At 43.2% G+C, this 20,186-nt stretch overlaps 2 protein-coding genes across 2 annotated transcripts in view; both read left to right on the plus strand.

Moving 5' to 3' along the window:
- Window positions 1–6,289, plus strand: part of TM9SF3 (transmembrane 9 superfamily member 3) — a 54,732-nt gene extending 48,443 nt beyond the window's left edge. The window contains exon 15 of the mRNA XM_032491192.1: window positions 3,588–6,289. Within this exon, the coding sequence (XP_032347083.1) occupies window positions 3,588–3,655 (68 nt within the window). The 3' untranslated portion in view covers window positions 3,656–6,289. The remainder of the gene's footprint in view (window positions 1–3,587) is intronic.
- Window positions 6,290–11,985: 5,696 nt separating this feature from the next.
- Window positions 11,986–20,186, plus strand: part of TLL2 (tolloid like 2) — a 118,880-nt gene continuing 110,679 nt past the window's right edge. Inside the window, 1 exon segment of the mRNA XM_032491193.1 lies at window positions 11,986–12,528. Within this exon segment, the coding sequence (XP_032347084.1) occupies window positions 12,333–12,528 (196 nt within the window). The 5' untranslated portion in view covers window positions 11,986–12,332.

Here is a 20,186-nt window from a genome sequence, read left to right on the forward strand (position 1 = left end):
TTAAAAGAATCTGTTCTGCAGATTGATGGTTGCCAGAGGTGAAGGTGGTCAAAAGGTGCAGACTTCCAGTTATAAGATGAATAAGTTCTGGGGATGTGATGTACAGCATGGTGATTAGATTTATTAATACTGTGTTGTATATTTGAAAGTTGTGTGAGAGATTAGATCTTAAAAGTACTGATCACAAGAAAAAAACTTTGTGAGGTTGTAACTAAATTTATTGTGGTGATTGTTTTGTAACAGAAAAATATATCAAATCATTATGTTGTACACCTTAAATTAATGCAGTGTTACATGTCAATTTAAAAAAAAGAATCTGTTTTGTTTATATATACCATGTATGTGACCACGGTGCGCACACATACACAAGTAACACTGACCATAAAGTAGTAAAACTAAGCTATAAGGGAAGACGGTTCTCTTACGTTACAGTTACATGGTGTGTTTATAGCTGCTGTGATTGCCTTCCCCTGTAATAATTAGTTAACCAACTTGAGGGAAAGATGAATAGGAACTCAAGTTTAAAACAAGATTTGTGTTACATAGGAATGTCCTGTGTATCCCTAGGCAATCAGAAGTTTCTTTTAGCAGTATTTGCGACCCTTCTCTCAGAATATTTAATGCTCCCTGAACTTCTCTTTATTTAATCTGAGATCTTTCTTGATTATCACCAGCAATCAGTGAGATACAGACTCATGGGATTATGCAGAGGGTTACATTTCTTTTTTCTTGACTATATGTGATCTTAGGAAGACCTAGAGAGGTAATACCTTGACATTTACAAAGAAAATGTAATGAATTTAGCTAAATTTTTTGAATGCTTTTCCTGTTGAAATTTCATCTTGCTGCCTGACAATCTTGGCACATTTACAGTTCCCTGTTGTTCTGGCAGTGTCCCAGCATTTATTTTTTAATGAGTTTATATGCCTTCAGTGCTAATCTATTTGGGCAGGGGAGGGGAAGCAGTTCATACTGGAAATGATTAAAATGTCATCATAATACAAAAATTATACATATTCATCAAGTTATATTGCTAAAATGCTTTTTCAGTCAGTAATTGAAAGAAAAATATTTTATTGGGTTTTTTTTAAATGTAAAAAAAATAACAATGTTAAGGTGGGAAATAATTAGATGGTTATAGTCTTTATATTTTGAGCATAGCATTTTAGTTTTAAGGGAATTAAGTTTAAAAGTGTATTATTCCCAAGACATTTATTTTTCTAGAGAGCATATTCAGTAATCTCCCTTTTATAAAGTCATATTTTTATAAGTTTATTCTTGAGGTACTCATAAGATTAGGAAAAATGATTCTCTAGGTTGACACTGTTTTGCTTTTAAGCGTATCTCTGCTCAAAAGGGAACAATGTTTTCTAAGTCTGGAAAATTGGATTTGGTAGTTGGACTAGTGTTATATTATGCCAGTTAAATTTTTGATTCCAATTAAAATTTTGCATGTATTTTCATGTTATAAGAATTCAGGGTTTGGTTTTTTTTAATAAAATTGAGTGATGTTTTTTCTCTTACCTTGTAAGGACTTATATATAACTATTTCAGAATGAATTATCACTATTTTCAAGTGTAGTATGATAATTTCGTATTATAAAAAGAATGTCTATTGTAAAAATAATTAAAAAAAGGTTTGCTTTGTTGTTTGGGGTTTTTAAAAAATATTTTTAATATTTAATTACGGGAAATTTTCAAATATATACAAAAAGAGGAACAATAATATGTATGTAATGAGTCCCCATGTACCTGAACACATCTAACACAGTAATCAATTTGTAGTCAATCTTGTCTTACTCATATTCCCACCATACCTCCCCTCTTTTCTGACATGACTCTCAAACCTCATGTCATTTCAACTGTGTAAATATCTCAGTATATGTGTGTATATATATATGTGTATGTGTATATCAAATATGCAGTGTTTATATAGAATTATATAGCTGTAATATATAACTTAGTAATAATAGTTTTAATAATATTTCAGTATACACATATATATATGTAAAATTTCTTAATGTGTTCAGTATTTAGTTAGTATTCAGATTTACCCCACACATCCTCATTTCTCTTTTAGTACAGTTTGTTTGCATCAACATCCAGTTAAAGTTCGTGCATTGCTGGGTTGAACACTCTTTTAAGGATCTTTCAATCTGCTGATGTTCTCTCTCTTTTCCCTTGCAGTTATTTAGGGAACGTGGGTTTTTGTTTGTTTGTTTGTTTGAATTCCTGTAGAGTTTTCTACACTCTGGATTTTGCTGATTGTATCCCTGAGGTGTCACTTATGCTTCCCCCATCATATTGCCTGAAAAGTGGTACTTAGGTCTATAGACTTGATCAGACTCAAGAATATTTGTCCAAGTATATTAACAGGTAGTTTGAACAGTTAAACTTTCATCAAGAGTCTGGTTGCCTTTCTTTGTGAGTTAGCAGCCCTTGATAATTATTGCCTAGCTCAGATAATCTATTAGTGGTTATAATATTCTAATTAGCTGGGATACTTCTCTAAGGAGAAACTTACTTTCATCAACTGGTTCCCTTGAGGTACAGTTCACATACATACAGGACAGGCAGAAGAGACTTACTATTTCCCTTGCGTACACCAGTTGGTTTAATAAAAGTTAGTTCAAAGGTGCCCAAATAGGCGCATGTGGTGTATATCATTATTAATTCATGGAAGATTTACTTTTAGCTTTTGAATAATGGGCTTAGATGGTAAATTCCTAAATCTAATAGAGAATCTTCTCTATGATGTGAATGACCAGCAGTCTTGTTCTAAAGATCCCTTATTATTTGTAGTAAGGAACTATCCAGTTCATTCATTTTTCAGCAGGTATTTATTGAATATCTTACTGTCTGCCAAGTACTCTTTTAGGCACAGGAGGCAGATCCTTAATTTAACAAAACAGACAAAAACACCTTTGCTCTCTGGTGTTTTAGGTCCCATTTGACCTAAAACTAATTATTTAAAGACATTTCAAAACTCCTGACCTACTTACCTGTCTCTCTTATCCATTCCCTCAAATATGCCTGCCTTCCTACCAACCACATAGCTTCTGCAGTTTAAACATAAAAAAATGACGCCATCAGAAATGTCTCTCTAGAGCTTCAAATGCCATTGGGTCATAGTTCTCAATTCTTCCCTGAGAGAATCCCCGATCACTTTTTACTTACCTATCCATAAGGTATCATATGGTTTGGGGAACATATTAATGACCTGGAATAATCTGTGCTTAAATTTTAAAAAGATATTTTTTTATTTAACAAATGTTTGTCATCCTGAAGTTATTCTTGCTTTTATAAGAGATTATTTAAATTTATATAGTTCATAATTCATGTAAGTGATATTTAATTTAATTCTAAAATAGTATATCAGGTCAGACTTGGTGTACGACAGTTAACAGGCGATTTGTAAAACAAATGATATAATTTTAATAAGTTTGTAGAGAATACTAACGTAAAGGTGTTATCTTGGAAAAAGAATAACTTTCCAGAGCAGAGAGCATTTATTTGGTGTTTGTTTGTAAATGATGGTTGCTGTTCTCTATGCATTTGTTTCAAAACATCTTATTTTATCTTTACAGGAGCAATTGGTTACATGGGAACAAGTGCCTTTGTCCGAAAAATCTATACTAATGTGAAAATTGACTAAAGACCCAAGAAAACCTGGAACTTTGGATCAATTTTTCTTTCACAGGGGTGGAACTTGCACAGCAAAAAAAAAGCGCAAGAGATTTGGGCTTTAACACTGGGTACTTTGTGGGTCTCTCTTTCGTGGATGGCTTAAAGTAACATCTATTTCCATTGATCCTAGGTTCTTACTGACTGCTTTCTCCAGCTGTTCACAGCAAATGCTTGGATTTTATGCAGTAGGCATTACTACAGTACATGACTAATCTTCCCAAAAACTAGCTCATTAAAGATGAAATAGACCAGCTCTCTTCAGTGAAGAGGACAAATAGTTTATTTAAAGCATTTGTTCCAATAAAATAAATAGAGGGAAACTTGGATGCTAAAATTACATGAATAGAAATCTTCCTAGGCACTAGTATTTCTACGTTACTGAAAAATGATGTTCCAGAAAGATTACTTTTTTTCTCTTATTTTTACTGCCATCGTCAACCTATTAAGGGACATTTTTATATATTGAACCTGGGTTCTTTTTTCACCTTTTTTTTTTCCCGATTGAACTACATCCTTTTTTTTTTTAAAGAGAGAATTTAAAAACATTAAATCCTGCATGTAATATATCTGCTGTCATCTTAGTTGGACCAACTTCCCATTTATTTATCTTAAAACTATCCAGTTACATCTTAATTCCATCCAAAGAAGATACAGTCTGAAGATAGAGGTGTACTCTCTACAATGCAATTTACTGTACAGTTAGAAAGCGAAGTGTTAAATGGAGAAGATATTTGTTTTTATTAAACATTTTGAGATTTAGATAAACTACATTTTAACTGAATGTCTAAAGTGATTATCTGCTCCCCTCCCCCCAAGTTAGTCTTACATCTTTTTTGGGTTTGAATGAAGGTTTTACATAAGAAATTATTAAAAACAAGGGGGGGCGGGTAATAAATGTATATAACATTAAATAATGTAATGTAGGTGTAGATTCTCAAATGCATTTGGATGTACAGGTTGACTACGGATTCCTTTTTTCTGATGATGATTGGTGTAGAAATGTGTGAATCTGGGCGGCTTTTTACATCTTGCCTACCACTGCATGAAACATCGGGGTTTCTTCAAAATGTGTGTGTCATACTTCTTTTGGGAGGGGGGATTGTTTTCTTCTGTTTTTTTCTGAGGCTCCTACAGGAGCTAAATTTGTAATTTAGAAACATTTAATTTTGTTAATCCTGTCTGGGGCACTTAAGTAACATCTAAAGCATTACTGCTTTAGAGTGTTAAAATAAAATTTCCTGACCAAATTGTTTTGTGAAAATATATGTGTTTGCAATTTGATGATACCTTTTCAAAAGGCAATATTACTGAATGCAATTTTTCTTTAATATACTGTAAACTATGCTTTTCTAGTACAGGGGACCCACACTTTAAAATCCTCAAACTTGCTTACTTCTAGTTTATCCAGTACAGTCACAGAGTGAATGACAAGGCCTTTGAATGAAATTGTGGCACGAGATCTGTTCAGGTTGGTGTACCGTATAAAGTGGGGATGGGTAAAAGTGGTAAGCTTACTGTGGGATGAGCAAAGAAAGGTTACAGTTTTCTAAGAGAAGAGATTTTAATTTATACGTCTTTCTGGAACTATCCATAATGTGAAGTTTTCCTAGAACCATTGAGTTTCTAGTTTAATAGTTTGCTATGCAAATGACCACCTAAAACAATACTGTATATTGGTATTTTTAGAAAGACTGAAAATAGCTGTATTTAAACCTTAATGAGAAACTCATGCCATTCATAGGCACATAAGATGTTTTCATTACAAAATATGTTTCTATAAAGTAATAGGCTCTGCATCTTATAATATAGCATGTGAGGACTGTAAAGGGTGAAATGTTTGATTTCTTACTACTTCAGTATGGCTGACAGGAATAAACAGAATTTTGATCAGAAACTGTAGGTACATCCTCTTCTTCAAACCAAAATGTTACATTAAATGTTTTCTACTGGTTCTCCCATTTTCTCTTTCTTCCCACCTACCTTTAAGATCTTATAAGAAAAGGAACTAAAAGTCAGTACTTAATGGCTTACATTATGTAACTTTTAAACTACATGTAAAGTACTTATAAGAACATATAGTGTATCTGATGGAGTGTAAATTGGATGGCAAGCTTCTGTCTTAATAAAATGAATTTTGCTTCTCATGAATCTTGCAAGTAAGATGTAGGGTTTTTAAAGAATGAGTGGTTTAGCTGCTTTCAGGTACACCAATTCCTTTACTAAATTGATCTCTATTTGAAGTCCTTCGAAATCTTGAGTAAAAAGTAATTTTCTAATTTCCAAGTACGTTAAGAACTCCATTAAAGTGAATATAAATCACTTTGAAAAGTCCTTGAGAAACTATGCATTGGTTTATGGCTTCATAGAGGGGCTGGATGTGTGCGTGTATGTCTTAAAAAAGATGTAATCCACAAATAGTTTATCTCCCTAGCTCTCAGCTGTAGAATAGTAAAATATAATGTTATTTAAGTTAATTAAAGGGTAGGGTTATTCTTCTCCATAAATGCTATTTGTCTTTCATTTGTTAGTGTTTGCTCAACTTAGCAACTGATGCTTTGAACACTATAAAAAAAAAAAACTAAGGATAAACTTCCCCATTGTATCTATAAGCACGGTTCTCCTGAAATTTAGCTGCATTAGTAATTGGCATCATTATGTATGTACATACATATCATATATGTATTAAATATATCCAAGTACAAGAGTCAGGTAAGTTGGAAATGTAATGGCTGGAGGGGTGGTAAAGCATTCTTTAGTGTATCATGTTGGGCTCCTAGATTGTGTTCAGTTCTCCCATAAATCAAGCCCCATACCCTTAGAATTCATTATACTTTGGTGATACCTGACCTAATGAATGGTATGCTTGAGTTTTCCATTGAGAGTGGGTGGGCCTCTTTATAAAGGTGGTTGCTACAAATTCCAGTTCTTCCAAAAACCACTTTATTTAGGGTTTATCTACAAACTGTATTCATTTTGATAAAGCTTTTGTTTCCTAAATGTTTACTAACCACCTTATACCAAATGTGTTGCAAATAAATACTATTTTAAGATTTCCTGAAGTTTTACAAGTGTGAAAAAGAAAAAGTGTATTGATGTAATTTGTTCAGAAAAAGCTACATACTGAAGGGCTTCTGTATATGAATTCTGGGAAAGAAAAGTCTTTCTGTAATCTGTACACTGCAGTTCCATCTGGGTTTTAAGTTAGATTTCAGCATGTCTTAGTGCTTCATTCTGTTGATTTATTGGAACATGTAATAAATAGGAGTAGTGACATATGAAAACACAAGTATTCATTAATACTTTATATCTTCATAAAAATTGCATAGTTATGAAGCTATAGTTTAGCAATCAAGATGTTAAAGAGATCAGAGAAGTAAAAGTTTATAAAGATTGTTTAGAAGTGTGTACAGAAATAGACTAGACTAGATTTAGAGGTAGGGTTGATCAGAAGGTTGACATATAGCTGCAGAAATATTACAAGATTTAAATTCAGTATGGGGAATAACTTTCTCTGCTGTGAGCTTTTTCTGAAAGCCATCTGATTTGTCAACATTCTTATTGGAGCTGTAGGCAGAATTGTGCAAAGGCAAAAGTAAACATTAAATTCTTATTTTACTGTATTAGGAAGTGGAAATAAACTGTTGTGAAAACTATTTACACTGAAGTATTGGTGAACTGGACTTGCTGATAATTGACTGATACAGCAGAATACTGTGTGTTTACCCTAATTCATCAGTTTAGGTCACTTGAAAATTATAAGCCTTATATAAGGTAAGAGCTTAGGCAAGTAAGAAACAACATGGCATTCTATTTAAAGGAAAACGATACCCTTGGAAAAGCAGTCCCACTTGGACTTTTCAGCTGTGTCAAACTTGGATCTGTAGATCCCCACAGAGCACAGGCAGTTGGTGACAGTGGGAAGGAAACAGTTACTGCTCAGTGATTACCTCCATTTTGTGCGCACCCTTGGTTTGTGTAGGTCATATTCCAGCTGGCTTTTTAGTAATAGAAATCCAGTACGGTATATAATGTGTCACATTTGAGGTTCTGATCTAGTCTGTTAATCTAACTGAAGTTGGATTTTTTTTTAAGTAATAAAAAGTCAAATGTACTTCCCTTGGATGCTTTATTTCTTTCCTTTTTGAAACAGGTGAACCAAGCATAAGGGATAACCCATTATTATTGGCATGCATACGGAGAGATTACTAATAGCTTTCCACAATTAAATAAAGCAGGGGTCAGCCAGCTTTCTGTAAAGAGCCTGATAGGAAATATTTGAGGCTTTGAGAGCCATACCATTGTAGCACAGCAGCTGTGGTGGACAGTACATCAACTAGTGAGCATGGCTGTGCTCCAGTAAAACAACAACAGCCAGTGGGCCATCGTTTGCTAACCCCTGAAACAAAGGATTTAAAATTTAAGGTTTGGTTTTTCCCCAAACTTTTTATTTGGAAAAAAAAAGTTAAATATACAGAAAGTTGAAAGAATGGTACAATAAGATTGGTCTTAAGAAATTACTTTTCTTTTTTATTGTCATTCTTTTGACTTTATAAAATATACAAGCTCTGACTCTTACATTCAAACCCCATTACCCCTGCGCCTGTCTTACTCCTGATTAGTAACACATTGCATTTGTCTGGTACTTACTACTTTTTCACAGCAGCTTCACATACGTTCCTTCACAACTATGCTGCGAAGCTGGTAGGGTAGACAGCTACGTTTTGTAGATAAACTAGAGTAGCTGAGTCTCTTTTTGCCCAGACGTAATCAAAACTAGGGTCCTAACATCTTGACTACTGTACCTGTAAAATGAAGACACCTCCTCTCCAGCCTATGGAACAGATAATGTACATAGAGATCACATTGGAAACGAGTGTTCTATACTGATGGAAGGGATTCTTTTTATTGTACTGCATCAAAATCAGTGGTTCATTTCTCCATGTCTATTTGTACTTTTTTTTTTTTCATCTCCAGTTTTAACTAGTTACTTAAATTCTTGTCAGCCTCCTTGGTTCTTTTCTCCCTCTGATTTTTTTTTAAACCAGCCTTGACACCTATACTTGGCAATTCCCGTTAGCCAAATAGTTTAAATTGGTACATATTTGAGTTACTTTTGATCTCTTTAGTGAACACTTTTTGTCTAGTCGAAAAACTAGAAGTATAAGGGAATCTCTTCTATAACCAGCTTCTGGATGCAAAGTGAGAACTGTTTTTATTAAACAGCTAATCTACAGTTTAACATTAAAAAGGGGGGAGGGGATAAGCCTGCATTGGGACATGTGGAGTCAATGGTAATGTGGTCTACAAATGTATTTACAGTTATTTTCAAAGTTTTGCATATGTAAGGCGACAGGAATTAAAATTTTTAAAATGTAGGACATGGTTGTAGGGAGAGCTTGATTTAAGTCATTTTAGCCAGCCAAAGTCACAGTCATTCTTGGTGGCTCAGTGTAAGCCACTGAGATTGTGGGGCTTAACCTTAGAGGTCACTGAGGGGAAAGAGGGTCTAGAGAGTGAGATATGGAAGGTAGTTTCCAAATTGGTGTTGGCCAGACAGGTTTGCTGCAGGTGACAGACCCAGAAGGTAGGATAGACGTAAATAGGGAAGTGTCATAGGTATGGTAGCTGCTGTAGTGTTGCCATGAAGGTGCCAGCTGTGTGGTAATGAAGTTGTCCCGCACAAAGACTTGGAGGCGTGAGACAGCAAGGCCCTGTTAGGATGACTGCAAGTACTAGACAGATGGCAGGAGCCAAGGTTGGAATCCACATGAAAGGATGGTTCACTGGTGGATGGAGGGCCTGGTGTACTACCCTTAGGGGCTTGGGTAGAGGTTTCAGAGAGACACAGAAGGTTTTAAACTGCTGCTAAAAATTGTAACAATATTAAATATTTTAAATGACCTCCAAAAAAACTGAAAGTACCTTCCCAGTGCTCAGTAATGTAGACTAAAATGAACCAGCAGATGAGAGTGCCTGCTTTATTCTGGAGGTTCTGCTCCCTGCCTTGGACAAGATGATATATAGTAGCCTGGAAAGGCATGATGAGAAAGTGGCCTACATGGACTAGTTAAGGAGAATAAAACTTGGTAGCATGGAGATGGAGGCATTTGAGAGCTGCTACAAGACAGCTGATCACTCTGGTCATAGGGGTATAGTTGGAATGAGTTGGGTGGAGGGTTTTCCACAGGACCATGAGCCACAGGGGAGGAAACACACACATAATTAGGAATGTAATGAAATAAATTGAGCAGCTTTAGATCAGAAGGCCTTTTATTCTAAATCTACCTCTCATTTTCATGGGATTTAAAGAAAAATACATTTGAAAAATTATTTGAACCCAGGTTAGAGTATAGTATATAAAAGTGGTGAGTGAAAAATCAGAAACCATAGAACTGAGAAAAATAGTAATTATCGCTTTCAGTTGTTTCTAACTTACTTATACTGTGACCCAAATGCTTTATTGATTATTTGTTGTTTGATAGTCAAAATAGCATTTAAACAGGACTTCTGACATAAAACTGGGCAGCTTGCTCATCCTGGAGCATGGCTGTCTTCAAAATATTTGGGCAGTGCATTGGTGAGAAGCCTGGCAGCTACTCACCAGGTGGGGATTAGAGGCAATAAAAGCTCACAACCTCAGTGCTTGCACAAGAGGTTGCCTGTAATGTCTGTTTTCAGGAGGAATTCCCTGCTAATGAGGAAGCCAGCTGGCTGTTTGCCTAGTGCCATCTGGAGATCTGGAAGTGTCACAGAAGTTTGTTCGGCCTTTTAGATGTTGACTTTGTGGACTTGTCTACTGACAGGTGGCAACCTTCACTGGGTTGAATGCAGAGACCTGTGGCGTTGGGTTTGACTCCTTCCAGCATTCAGGCAGAAATGACATTCAACCCCTTCCCACACCTATTGCCTGTTTAGTGGCCAGTTGGTCTTCCCTGCCATTTGGTGGCATCCACCCCCCACCCCCACCCCATCCCTCCCTTCCGTCTGTCAGTTTAACCAGATCTTCTTGCCCAATCTGGCTCCATCCTGTATGTGCCCATTTGATGAAAACTTAGCATGAAGCAGGATCAACTTGCAATTCTAAGGGCCAAGACAATGTATCCAGTAACACTTTTCCAGTAGTTAACTTTTAAACCTTAACTAGTTTGAAGGACTTGTTACCCTACTTACTAGATGAGAAGACATGATAATGCAAGAAATTCAAATCCTATGTAAAGCCCAGCTCTGGGCTCCCTGTCAGCTATTTTGTCATTAGTGGCTGTGAAACCATGTGAAAATCCAAAAATGAATCTCAGTCCATTTTTCTGCTTGCAGTTTACATGAAAAACAGAACAAAAGAAGATTCTACAGGGTGTGATGCTGAAAATCTCTACACACTGGTGTGTTTTACTTCTTGATTAGGGCAATTTTGCTTGCATTAAAAGGTCTTGGAAAAACCTCGTGGTAATAGTACTTTTTATGCCTGCAAATAAAAATGGCTCAGTTCTGACAATTTTTACGTTTAAGGTACAAGGAGTGAGTTTAAAATATCTCTTGATTTTCTCTTAAATTATTCAGTCATGTGTTTCTAATTGGCAAAAAAATAACCAGACTTCAGAAATTGGTCATTTTTATCCCATCAAGTTAATTGTGAGTGGCTTGTTTAATAAAACACGTCTGTAATTTGACACAAATAGCGCCTACAGCTGTTCGTTTATCAGTCTTTTTGCCTGTATGAAGCATCTTAGACTGTTTTACTAAAGGATGGGGTCATGTAGAGGGGAAATCCATCATTTGATTAAAAATGATTTAGAGTGATTTAATTCTCCCCCAAGCCACTTATGTCACCAGCCACACGTTAGGTGGGTGCTGCAGAAAGCGCCCTTCACGGTTGGACGAGGGAATGTTGCGAAAGCTGAGAGGATCGTAATCCTCGATTTTTTTCTGCGCCGAAAGCGACCAGAGAGAATATTCTCTTGATCCCTACAGAGCAACGATTGTCCGAAAAGCACGTAGCGAGTTGGTAGCAACGCGAACCTTCGCTGGTACCTGTTTCTGCGCTCTGAGCTCTAACCACTGCCGCCTGCCTTCACCCACGTGTCCATCGGGGAGTTGGAAAGTGAGTTTTGAGAATAAAACAAGGCGGGAAGTCGAGCCTTGATCTTCAGAAGCAGCGTTCTGTGGGGCTGGAGGTGTGGTGGCGCTCAGAGAAGAGAGCCCTCGGCTCGGTGGGAGCGACGCGGGCCCCGGGTCCCTGCCTGCAGAATCTACACCTCGCTCCCCTTCCTCCGAAGTTGTGGAGGTGCCGGGAAGAGGAGGGGCCTCGCCTCGGGCGCCCGAGTGATTGGCTGCCCAGGGCCCCTGGCGAGGGCTGTGTGGTCCAGCCCGGGTGGAGAGGGGCGGAGCGGCCACTGCTCCAACCACCGCCACCACAGCCACAGTCGCAGCCGCTGCAGCTTCGGCCGCCGGGCAAGTAGCTCCAAGCGGCGGCTTCTTGCGTGCCCCGACGCGGACCGGAGGACTCTGCTGGTTCTGCACCCGACCTATGCCGGGCAGCCGCGCGTAATCGCCGCGCCCAGGCGGCCGCCGACCCGACCCTGTGCACCGTCCTGAGCCTAGTTTTCGGTGCCCGCTACTCCCTCAGGCTTCGCCAGCCCCTCGCAACCATGCCCCGGGTGACTGCGCTCGGGGCCCTTGTGCCACTGCTGCTGCCTCTCCTGCTGCTGCTGCTGCCGGTGCCCCGCGACGCCGGGGGGCTTGGGGAGCGCTCGGACTCCTCAGACTTCTGGGACTACTCCGCGCTGGAAGGCGAGGAGGGCGCGGAGCAGCAGCTGGAACATTACCACGACCCGTGCAAAGCCGGTAGGTGCCGCCGCCGCTGCCGCTGGGCAAGTCCGGCAGAAGTTTGCCTTTGAAATGTAAATGAGGTGGTGGGCAAGCCTGCGCTGCCGTCTATGGAATGGGTCTCCCCTCCCCTTCCCCGAGATCCCCCGGGCTCCACGGGAAAACAATGCCCCTGAGGGACTGCTTAAATACCACTCTGGCTGGGACGTCCCGGCCCCTGGTGTGCGGCGCACACATGGTAGCGGCCGCGGGAGCGTTCCCAAGGCAAATGAGGGCGGGTGCCCGAGGCCGAGAGGGCGCCCAGGGGCTGGGGCGGGCGCCGCGGCCGCCTGACAGCCAGGTGGTCAGCACCCGCTACCGCGGGACACGCTGGGCAGGAGCAGAGGAACAGGAGCCGGGCTGGGCGCGGCGTTCCCAGGCTCAGATGGAGTTGCTGGGTCCGATTTCATGGCATTTGCTAAGTTTCACGCAAAGTTTCCGAAGATCTTGTGGTTACTCTTGGGCAGATAATTAAAAAACCGAAAAGCTTCACAGCAGGCAAAAGGAAAGCGGTAGCCGAAGGAGAATGTGCATGACTCAAGTTGCAGCAAACTTCCCTGTAGCCGTCTCAGCGTGGTCGCGGGCTGGGGGTCGTCCTGGGCTGGCGGAGATGGAAGCCGTCAGGTGCTCTAATCCCGCCAGGAAGCCGCACCCCGGGACGCGCGGGTCTTTTCTGGCGCAAATCGCGGCCTGGGCACTGCAGCTCTCGCTTCCCACGAGCCACCAACCGGTTGTTGCGTCCCGCCGGGAGCAGTGTCCGTGCCGGAATAGCCCCAGAAGGGCCCAAGCGCCTGTTTCAAAGAGAGCCCATGTGACTGGGGCAGTTCCCATCTGGGACAGAGGGGTACTCACGCTCTCCGAAGTCCGCCAAGACACTCCTGGCCGCTGGCCAGGGGCCGCGAGTAGCGGTGGTTATCCTGGGCAGGGTCTGGCCGTTTCTCTGGGCGGCCCGCAGAGACGAGCGGCCGGAGGGAAGCTCGCGCGGCATCTATCCGCAGAAGGGCAGAATGCTTTTTTTCCAGTTGATGTGCTAAGTGCCATGGGCCACTGTGGCCCCATTCTGCACTCCCTGAAGACCTCTGGGAGCCTCAGTTTCCTTAGCTAAATTGGGGACCGTAATTATAGGAGGACACCAAGATTTATGGTAAAATTCTCTGAAAATGAAATAATGGTGAGGACACGAACTATTTGTGTTGTTAGTGCAGCGACTGTGGTCTAGGCTGGGTGTTGGGCAGGTCAAAACTGGGTGAAGTCTGGGGAAGACCAGGTTACTTAGAGGCCAGAGGACATAGAAGAGTGTGAGACTTGAGAATCTTGTGAAGGTTGAAGATCAAACCAAGCTTGAGGGGCCTGATCTTACCCTGCTGGAAGATTCCTCCAGAATAGCCATTTATTGCTGTACCTTGTGCATCCTCTGAGTTAGGAAGGTGGGCAGAGGGTTGGTTCCTGGGTGATTTGAGAAAATATCAGCAGGTTGCATGCCCTGGCTTGAGGCATCTCAGTTCCTCATTGGACCCAGGTCCTGACCAGGCTGAAGAGTCTCTGGACCACTGTTGGAATGGTGGCCTTGCCCTGAAGGAGGGACACTGAGGCTGCGAAAATGGGATGGGGACTAAGTGGGGTGGGTCAACCATCACCTGCACCTGCACCTGCACCTGCATCTACTGGGTGTGAACTAGGGGACCTGGGAGGCAGCAGGGGCCTGGACAGGGGCAGCGGCTAGCATGTTCAGGAATGTACTGAGCACCTCTGGGACACTGGATGCTGATCTGGGCACTGTGAATCCGGGTGAAAGAGGCATAGGCCTGTCTGTGAGAGCTCCCCAGTTCCCAGTCTCAGCCTTACAGAATAACCCTGAGGCAGGTTTGCCTCTTGGGACCTCATTTTTCCCCTGGTAATTTTGGTGAAAATGCTGGATAACCAGAGCATGCATATTCTGTGACTCTTCAAGCTGGTAGGGCCAGAAAGTAGAGGATCTCAGGTGTATGGTTTCAACCAGCTCTGTGCATCCTCCACAGTCATCCTGGATCCTCTCAGCCCCTTGACCTCTCCCTCATCCATGCTGATGCTGAGAGTGGCCAGAAGAGGGCGATGTGATGGGAGACCCTGGAAAATGTCACATCAGTCTGCCTATGCTTCTGGGAATGTCCTGAGCAAGGGAACAGCCTTCTGGAAGGACAATAAGCAGTTCACCAAGGTACAGGAGTCTCAGTGAAAGGACATGTCGCTCAGCTTTCGGGGCAATACTCCTTTGCTGGTTACATATTAAACTAAACCTTATGGGGCAGACTTCCTCCCATCCCAGTCACATGCTAACTCCCTGACTCCTCTAGCCAGAAGCCCTCTGCCTAGGACTTGCCTCAGGGCTTCAAACCTAAAACAGCCTCCCACTTGCCCCTTCTTGAGTGTGGGTCTCCATTCTGCTATGGACGCCAAGTGCAGACAGAGAGCTGGGATCTGTTCCCAGCCCCTCAGGAGCTGTATTCCCTGGCAAGTCCCCTCCTCTCTGGGCCTCAGTTCCTCACGCATGGAGTGAAGCTGTTGGACTAGTTAGGGTTGCAAACTGACAGATCCAGGGAGCAAACTCTCTTAGTCCACATCTGCCATCCTGCCCTGTGCCTGCTTCATACTTATGAGCACTTGAATTTGTGCCCCTGGCCCCTTCCTTCTCAGTGTTCTACAATTCTGTGAACTTTGCTTCCAACTCAGTCTCTCAGAGATAGACCAAATTGATTAGTGTTCTATCATTTGCAGTTTTACCACTTATACATTGTATTGTTGACTCTGTCATTTCCCAACTGTGTGGCCTTGGGCAAGTCACTTAATTTCTCTGTGCCTTTGTTTCTTCATTTGTAAATGAAGATAATCCCTAGTAGGTTAATGTGCTTAGAACAATACCTGATAGATAATTCAGTACTTTATAAACAGATTTCCTAGAAACTTGTTGAAAGAATATCTTCATGTTGACCTTCAAAGCAAGTTTTAAACTGTAAATTTTAAACTTACTAATGAACAATCTATTTGCTTCTGTAAAAAGGGATGCTTTAAAACAGATGATTGCAGAGTGGGAGTGGGTTTGGGACTGGTAAGAAGCGTGGGGCTTCCTGGGCGTGGTCTCTGGTGGTCCACTGGCTCTGCTGTTTGTTTTCCATCTGATACCGTGAGGTCAAGAGTTCAGCTGACTGTAAATTACAAGACATCCTTTCAATGACCATGCCCCTGAGAACAACTTTCGCAAAGCTTCTGAGGGCTTCTCCTGCCCACTTGCCCTTGCCCAAAACTCTTTAGCTGGGTTCAGAGCCAGAGGCCTGGGTCCTTATCCTGACCCTGCCTCTTACTCTCTGTGTGGCCTTGAGCAAGTCACTTCACCTCTCCACCTGCAAAATGGGGAAGGGAACAAAACTGCTTGCCTTGTAAGGGCAAACATAAGGCAAGTTGTAGCTGCCTTCCTGAGACAGCAAAGTCCTAGACAGGACTTGTGTGTAGATAGATTGTTTGGGAGGTGGTCCCAAGAAGCACGGGTGAGGGAGCAGAGCGAGCGTGACAGGGAAGGAGGAAATCCAATGAAGGGACTGGAACTGAGGTATCTGCTTTAGTTGTTGGGGCCATGTCTCCACCTAGCCCTTCCCTAAGGCCTCCCAGAATTATCTGCCCAGGGAATAGAAGGCTGGAGCATTTATCCAAAGGCTGCTGTCCTTCATCGTTTGCTCCCTTTTCCAGTTTCTATTCCTGTGTAAAAACCCACCGACACTCCATGGTGTAGAACAACCACTGGACCAGGAATTTGGAAAGGGCACAGCAGAAGTGGCTTGTCACGGCTCCACAGCATCTGAACCTCTGCTGGGGAGACTTGAGGGGGACTTGACAAACTGGGGACTGGAATCACCTTGAGGCTCATTCTCTCGCATCTCGCAGTTGAGGCCAGCTGTTGTCCTGGGCCTCAGCTGGACTGTTGACCAGAACCTATAAGTGGCCTCTCTGTGTGGACCAGCCACGTGGGCTAGTTTGGCTTCCTCACAGCATGGCAGCTGGATTCTAAGTGCAGGCATCCCCAGGGAACCAGGTGGCAGCTGTATTGCCTTTTATGACCTTGCCTCAGAAGCTCCATGTTGTCACTCCCACCATGGTCACATGCTCTCCCAGATTAAAGGGGAGGGAACATATCCCACCCTGCCACAGAAAGAGGGTCAAAGTCACAGTGCTTTAAAAGAGCACGTGGAATGGGGAGTATGGATGCAGCCAGTTTGGGAACAAATGACCACTCCTTGAGGCTTGAACTTCCCTGCATGTTTGGCCTGCACCTGCGTGTGTGGGTGCTGTGGGCTAGACAGGTTCAGAAAACTTCCACAAGCAGAACAGTGGGGAGCCACGCAGGAGAAGCGTAGCACTGCGCAGAGTTGGGCTGAGGTTATGGGACTCAGGTTACTGATATTGTCTACCTGAGGCTCAAATAATATACAAATGCTTTGTAAACTGTGAAGTGCTCTGTCGCCTTCGGGGTTTATTAAACCCAAGGGAACTGGCTGACAGCCAGCTTTCCTTTTCAGCTGGTGGCTTGATAAATGCCAGGGCCCTCACATTTGATAAATATATATAGTCCTACATAAATAAACATAGTCAGCAGTCCCTGGCAGCAGATGGCTCAGGAGCTAGGGGTGAGAGTGCTGGCCTGGGGACTAGTTCTTGCCTCACAAGGAAGTTTCTAGTCCTTCCTCACACTTTCAGACCTTACTTCTGCCTGGAATTTGGGGGCCCCCCTCTGCTATATCATTCTCTCTCAGACACAGTGACCTTACCAATCCATCCTTATTTTGGGGTCACCCAGGGCCCTCTAGGACAGCATTCTCTGGAGCAGCTCCTGCCAGCAGCCCTCACAGCTACTGATGTGAGGCTGGACTGTGAAACTGTGAGAGGTCAGCAATTTATCTGCTTTGGCCACTGCTCTGTGCCCAGTGCCCAGTGGCACATTACAGGTACACATCAATATTGGCCAAATGAGGGAATAATGATTTTTGGCCCTGTCTGGTCTGAGTCCATGACTGAAGGAGCCTCCAAGCTCACTGTCAGCCTGGAAAATGAAGCTCCCCTGAGATGCTCTGGGTGGAGCTGGGGCAGCTGAAGTCCAAGGCAGCACTCCCCCAGAGTTTCCATCCTTCATGGCAGGGGCAGACACCCTGGCTTCTCAGGCACACAATTTCTTTCCCGTGGTGCCTCATGGAAGCCTGTCTCCTTGGCACTAGCCTGTCGCCAGAGTGGGAGCTGCCATCTCTCCCCATGGGCCACAGCCAGGTGAGGGCGGCTGGCATTTTTACAACTTTATTTTTATCCCTACTTGTCGTGGTATCCTTGCTGATTTGGGCAGGTGCTGATTTGATGGAGTCTAAATATTTCAAGGCTGTATGGAAATGAAATGTTTATCTTTCCCACTTCTCCAGGCGGGAGCAGCATCTAGTCCACTTCTGTCTCCAACATTTCACCCGCAAAGTGCCCTGGGGCAGGGCACGAGGTGGTTAAGAGCAAGGGCTTTGATACTTGATAGACCTGGGTCCAAAATCTGCTGCCCATGATCTGCTTTGTGACCTTGAGAAAGTTACTTAACCTCTCTGAGCCTCAGTTTCCTCACTTGAGAAGAACTACTAATATTCACTTCTCAGGGTTGCTGCGAGGACTAAATGAGGCAGTGTTGGTCACGTGCTCAGCACAGTTTCTGGCACAAGGCAAGAGTTCAATGGTTGATTATGACAGTACATTATTACAGTACAGAGCAGGTGCTCGCAAGTGCTTCTTGAACTCTTGCTGAAATGCTATAGAGGAAGTTGAATTTTTGTGATAAATGAACAAGTGATTTCACATAGTACAGTCAGGGATTCTTAAATTCAGACCTGATAGTTATTGGCAAACAGGGTCTTGAAAGTAAGTGAAGGGTGAATTTTTTGGTATGTGAGTTCTAGCCCAATAAAGATTAAAAAGAAAAAAGTCAGTGAGCACAAGGACGGGCCAGGCAGAGCTTGGGGGAGAAACGCTCCATCTTGGCTCTTGATGAGCTGACGGCTGAGAGCACAGCTGCCCAGGCTGAGGGTTCGGGTCTCCTGGACAGGCAGAGGACGGGTGGCCCTCAGGCACCCAGCAGAGCCCAGAGGTCCCGATCAGGCCACAGCTCATGCTGGGGCGGGCAGCTTCTGGGGGAGGGGAGGCTGGGAGGGGAACACATCAGCCACTGTGGGGCGAGAATGTTCCAAGAGCTGAATGATAGCAAGGACACCCTGTTGACCTTCCACCCAGCCCCCGTAGACGAGCAGCTGGGACGGTTCCCATTTTGCATCTGGAGATACTGAGCTTCAGGCCTAGACCCTCTGCCCAACATTGGTGCTCCTTTGACTTCCCATGCTGTCTGTGTGGGCAGAGCTCAACTTCTCCAGACAGAAAAGTCCACAAGTGGGTCCCCAACTCTGACTCCAGTGGAACTCATTTTTTTAATCTTCACCATGCCCAGCCATGCAGGGATCAGCATCTTTCCCCCTGTCCCGGGGGTGGCATGTGTGTGGGGAGTGTCCTTTAATCCTCTGTCCAGCACTGTGAATGGAGAGGAGGGGCCATCACAACAGCCCCGGATCTGCAGGGCGCCTGGCACGGGCAGGGCCACACCGGGTGCTGGGGAGCTAAGTGCCAGTCAAGCTCAGCCCTGTCCCTGGGAGCTCACAGGCATGGCCTCCCCAGCGGGAAGATGCTCCTGATGGAAGCCGAGCAGCAGACAGCTCGGGCCCTCTCATCCAGCGGCTCCAGACCTTCCCCTAACCATCGCTCCTCCAGCCACTGTGACAGCTCTGCCCAGCCCAGGCTGTGCATGTTTGAGCACCTGGCTCCTCCCCAGCTGTTGGTTTGGTACCTTTCGAGTCAGGCTGACTTGGATTTTCCATCTCATCTCTGTCACTCACTAACTGTGACACCTTGAGCGAGTCCTGCAGCCTTCAAAGCCTCACTTCCCTGAGTCTACATAATGCAATTAAAAGAAACTTATTTCACGGGCTGCTGCTGTATGAAAGGCACTTGCTACTTTGCTCAGCAAAGAGAAGCACTCAATGAATGTGAAATGTCACTATCACTTTGTGGCCTCCGAAGAACCTGTCATGCACAAAAGGTGTGGGGATTAAACTGAGTCCCATGAACAACACCGCCTTCCCCTCCCGTGAGAGAGAGTTCAGACCTTGCCTCTTCCGCTTAATGCTGTGGGACCCTGAGCAAGCTGCTGAAGCTTTCTGGATCTCTGTTTCCTCACCTATAAAATGTGGATGCTAACACCTACCACGGGGGGTTATTATGAAGATTAGATGAGTTAATATAGACAAAACACTTAGAATGGTGCCTGGAACATGGTAAACATGTAGTAAATAGTATTGTTTTTATTGTTTTCACCCCCGCAGAAATCCAACAAGTTTCCAAGGGCAGGAAACCAAGTATCTGAACTGGAGCAGACAATTTCAGAATTTTGTTTCCTAGCAACGCCAATGGTGACAGTTCCTCTATACCCAGAGAACTTGCTCTAAAAACAAATCTGCCATGAATCTCACTGGCTCTTTGATAGTAGACTAGGTGGTTCCATGTACTGCAAGCCAACCAGGTGTCCAGGCCCCACCTGG

The sequence above is a fragment of the Camelus ferus genome, chromosome 11 (assembly GCF_009834535.1).
Source record: "Camelus ferus isolate YT-003-E chromosome 11, BCGSAC_Cfer_1.0, whole genome shotgun sequence".
Taxonomy (NCBI): Eukaryota; Metazoa; Chordata; class Mammalia; order Artiodactyla; family Camelidae; genus Camelus; species Camelus ferus.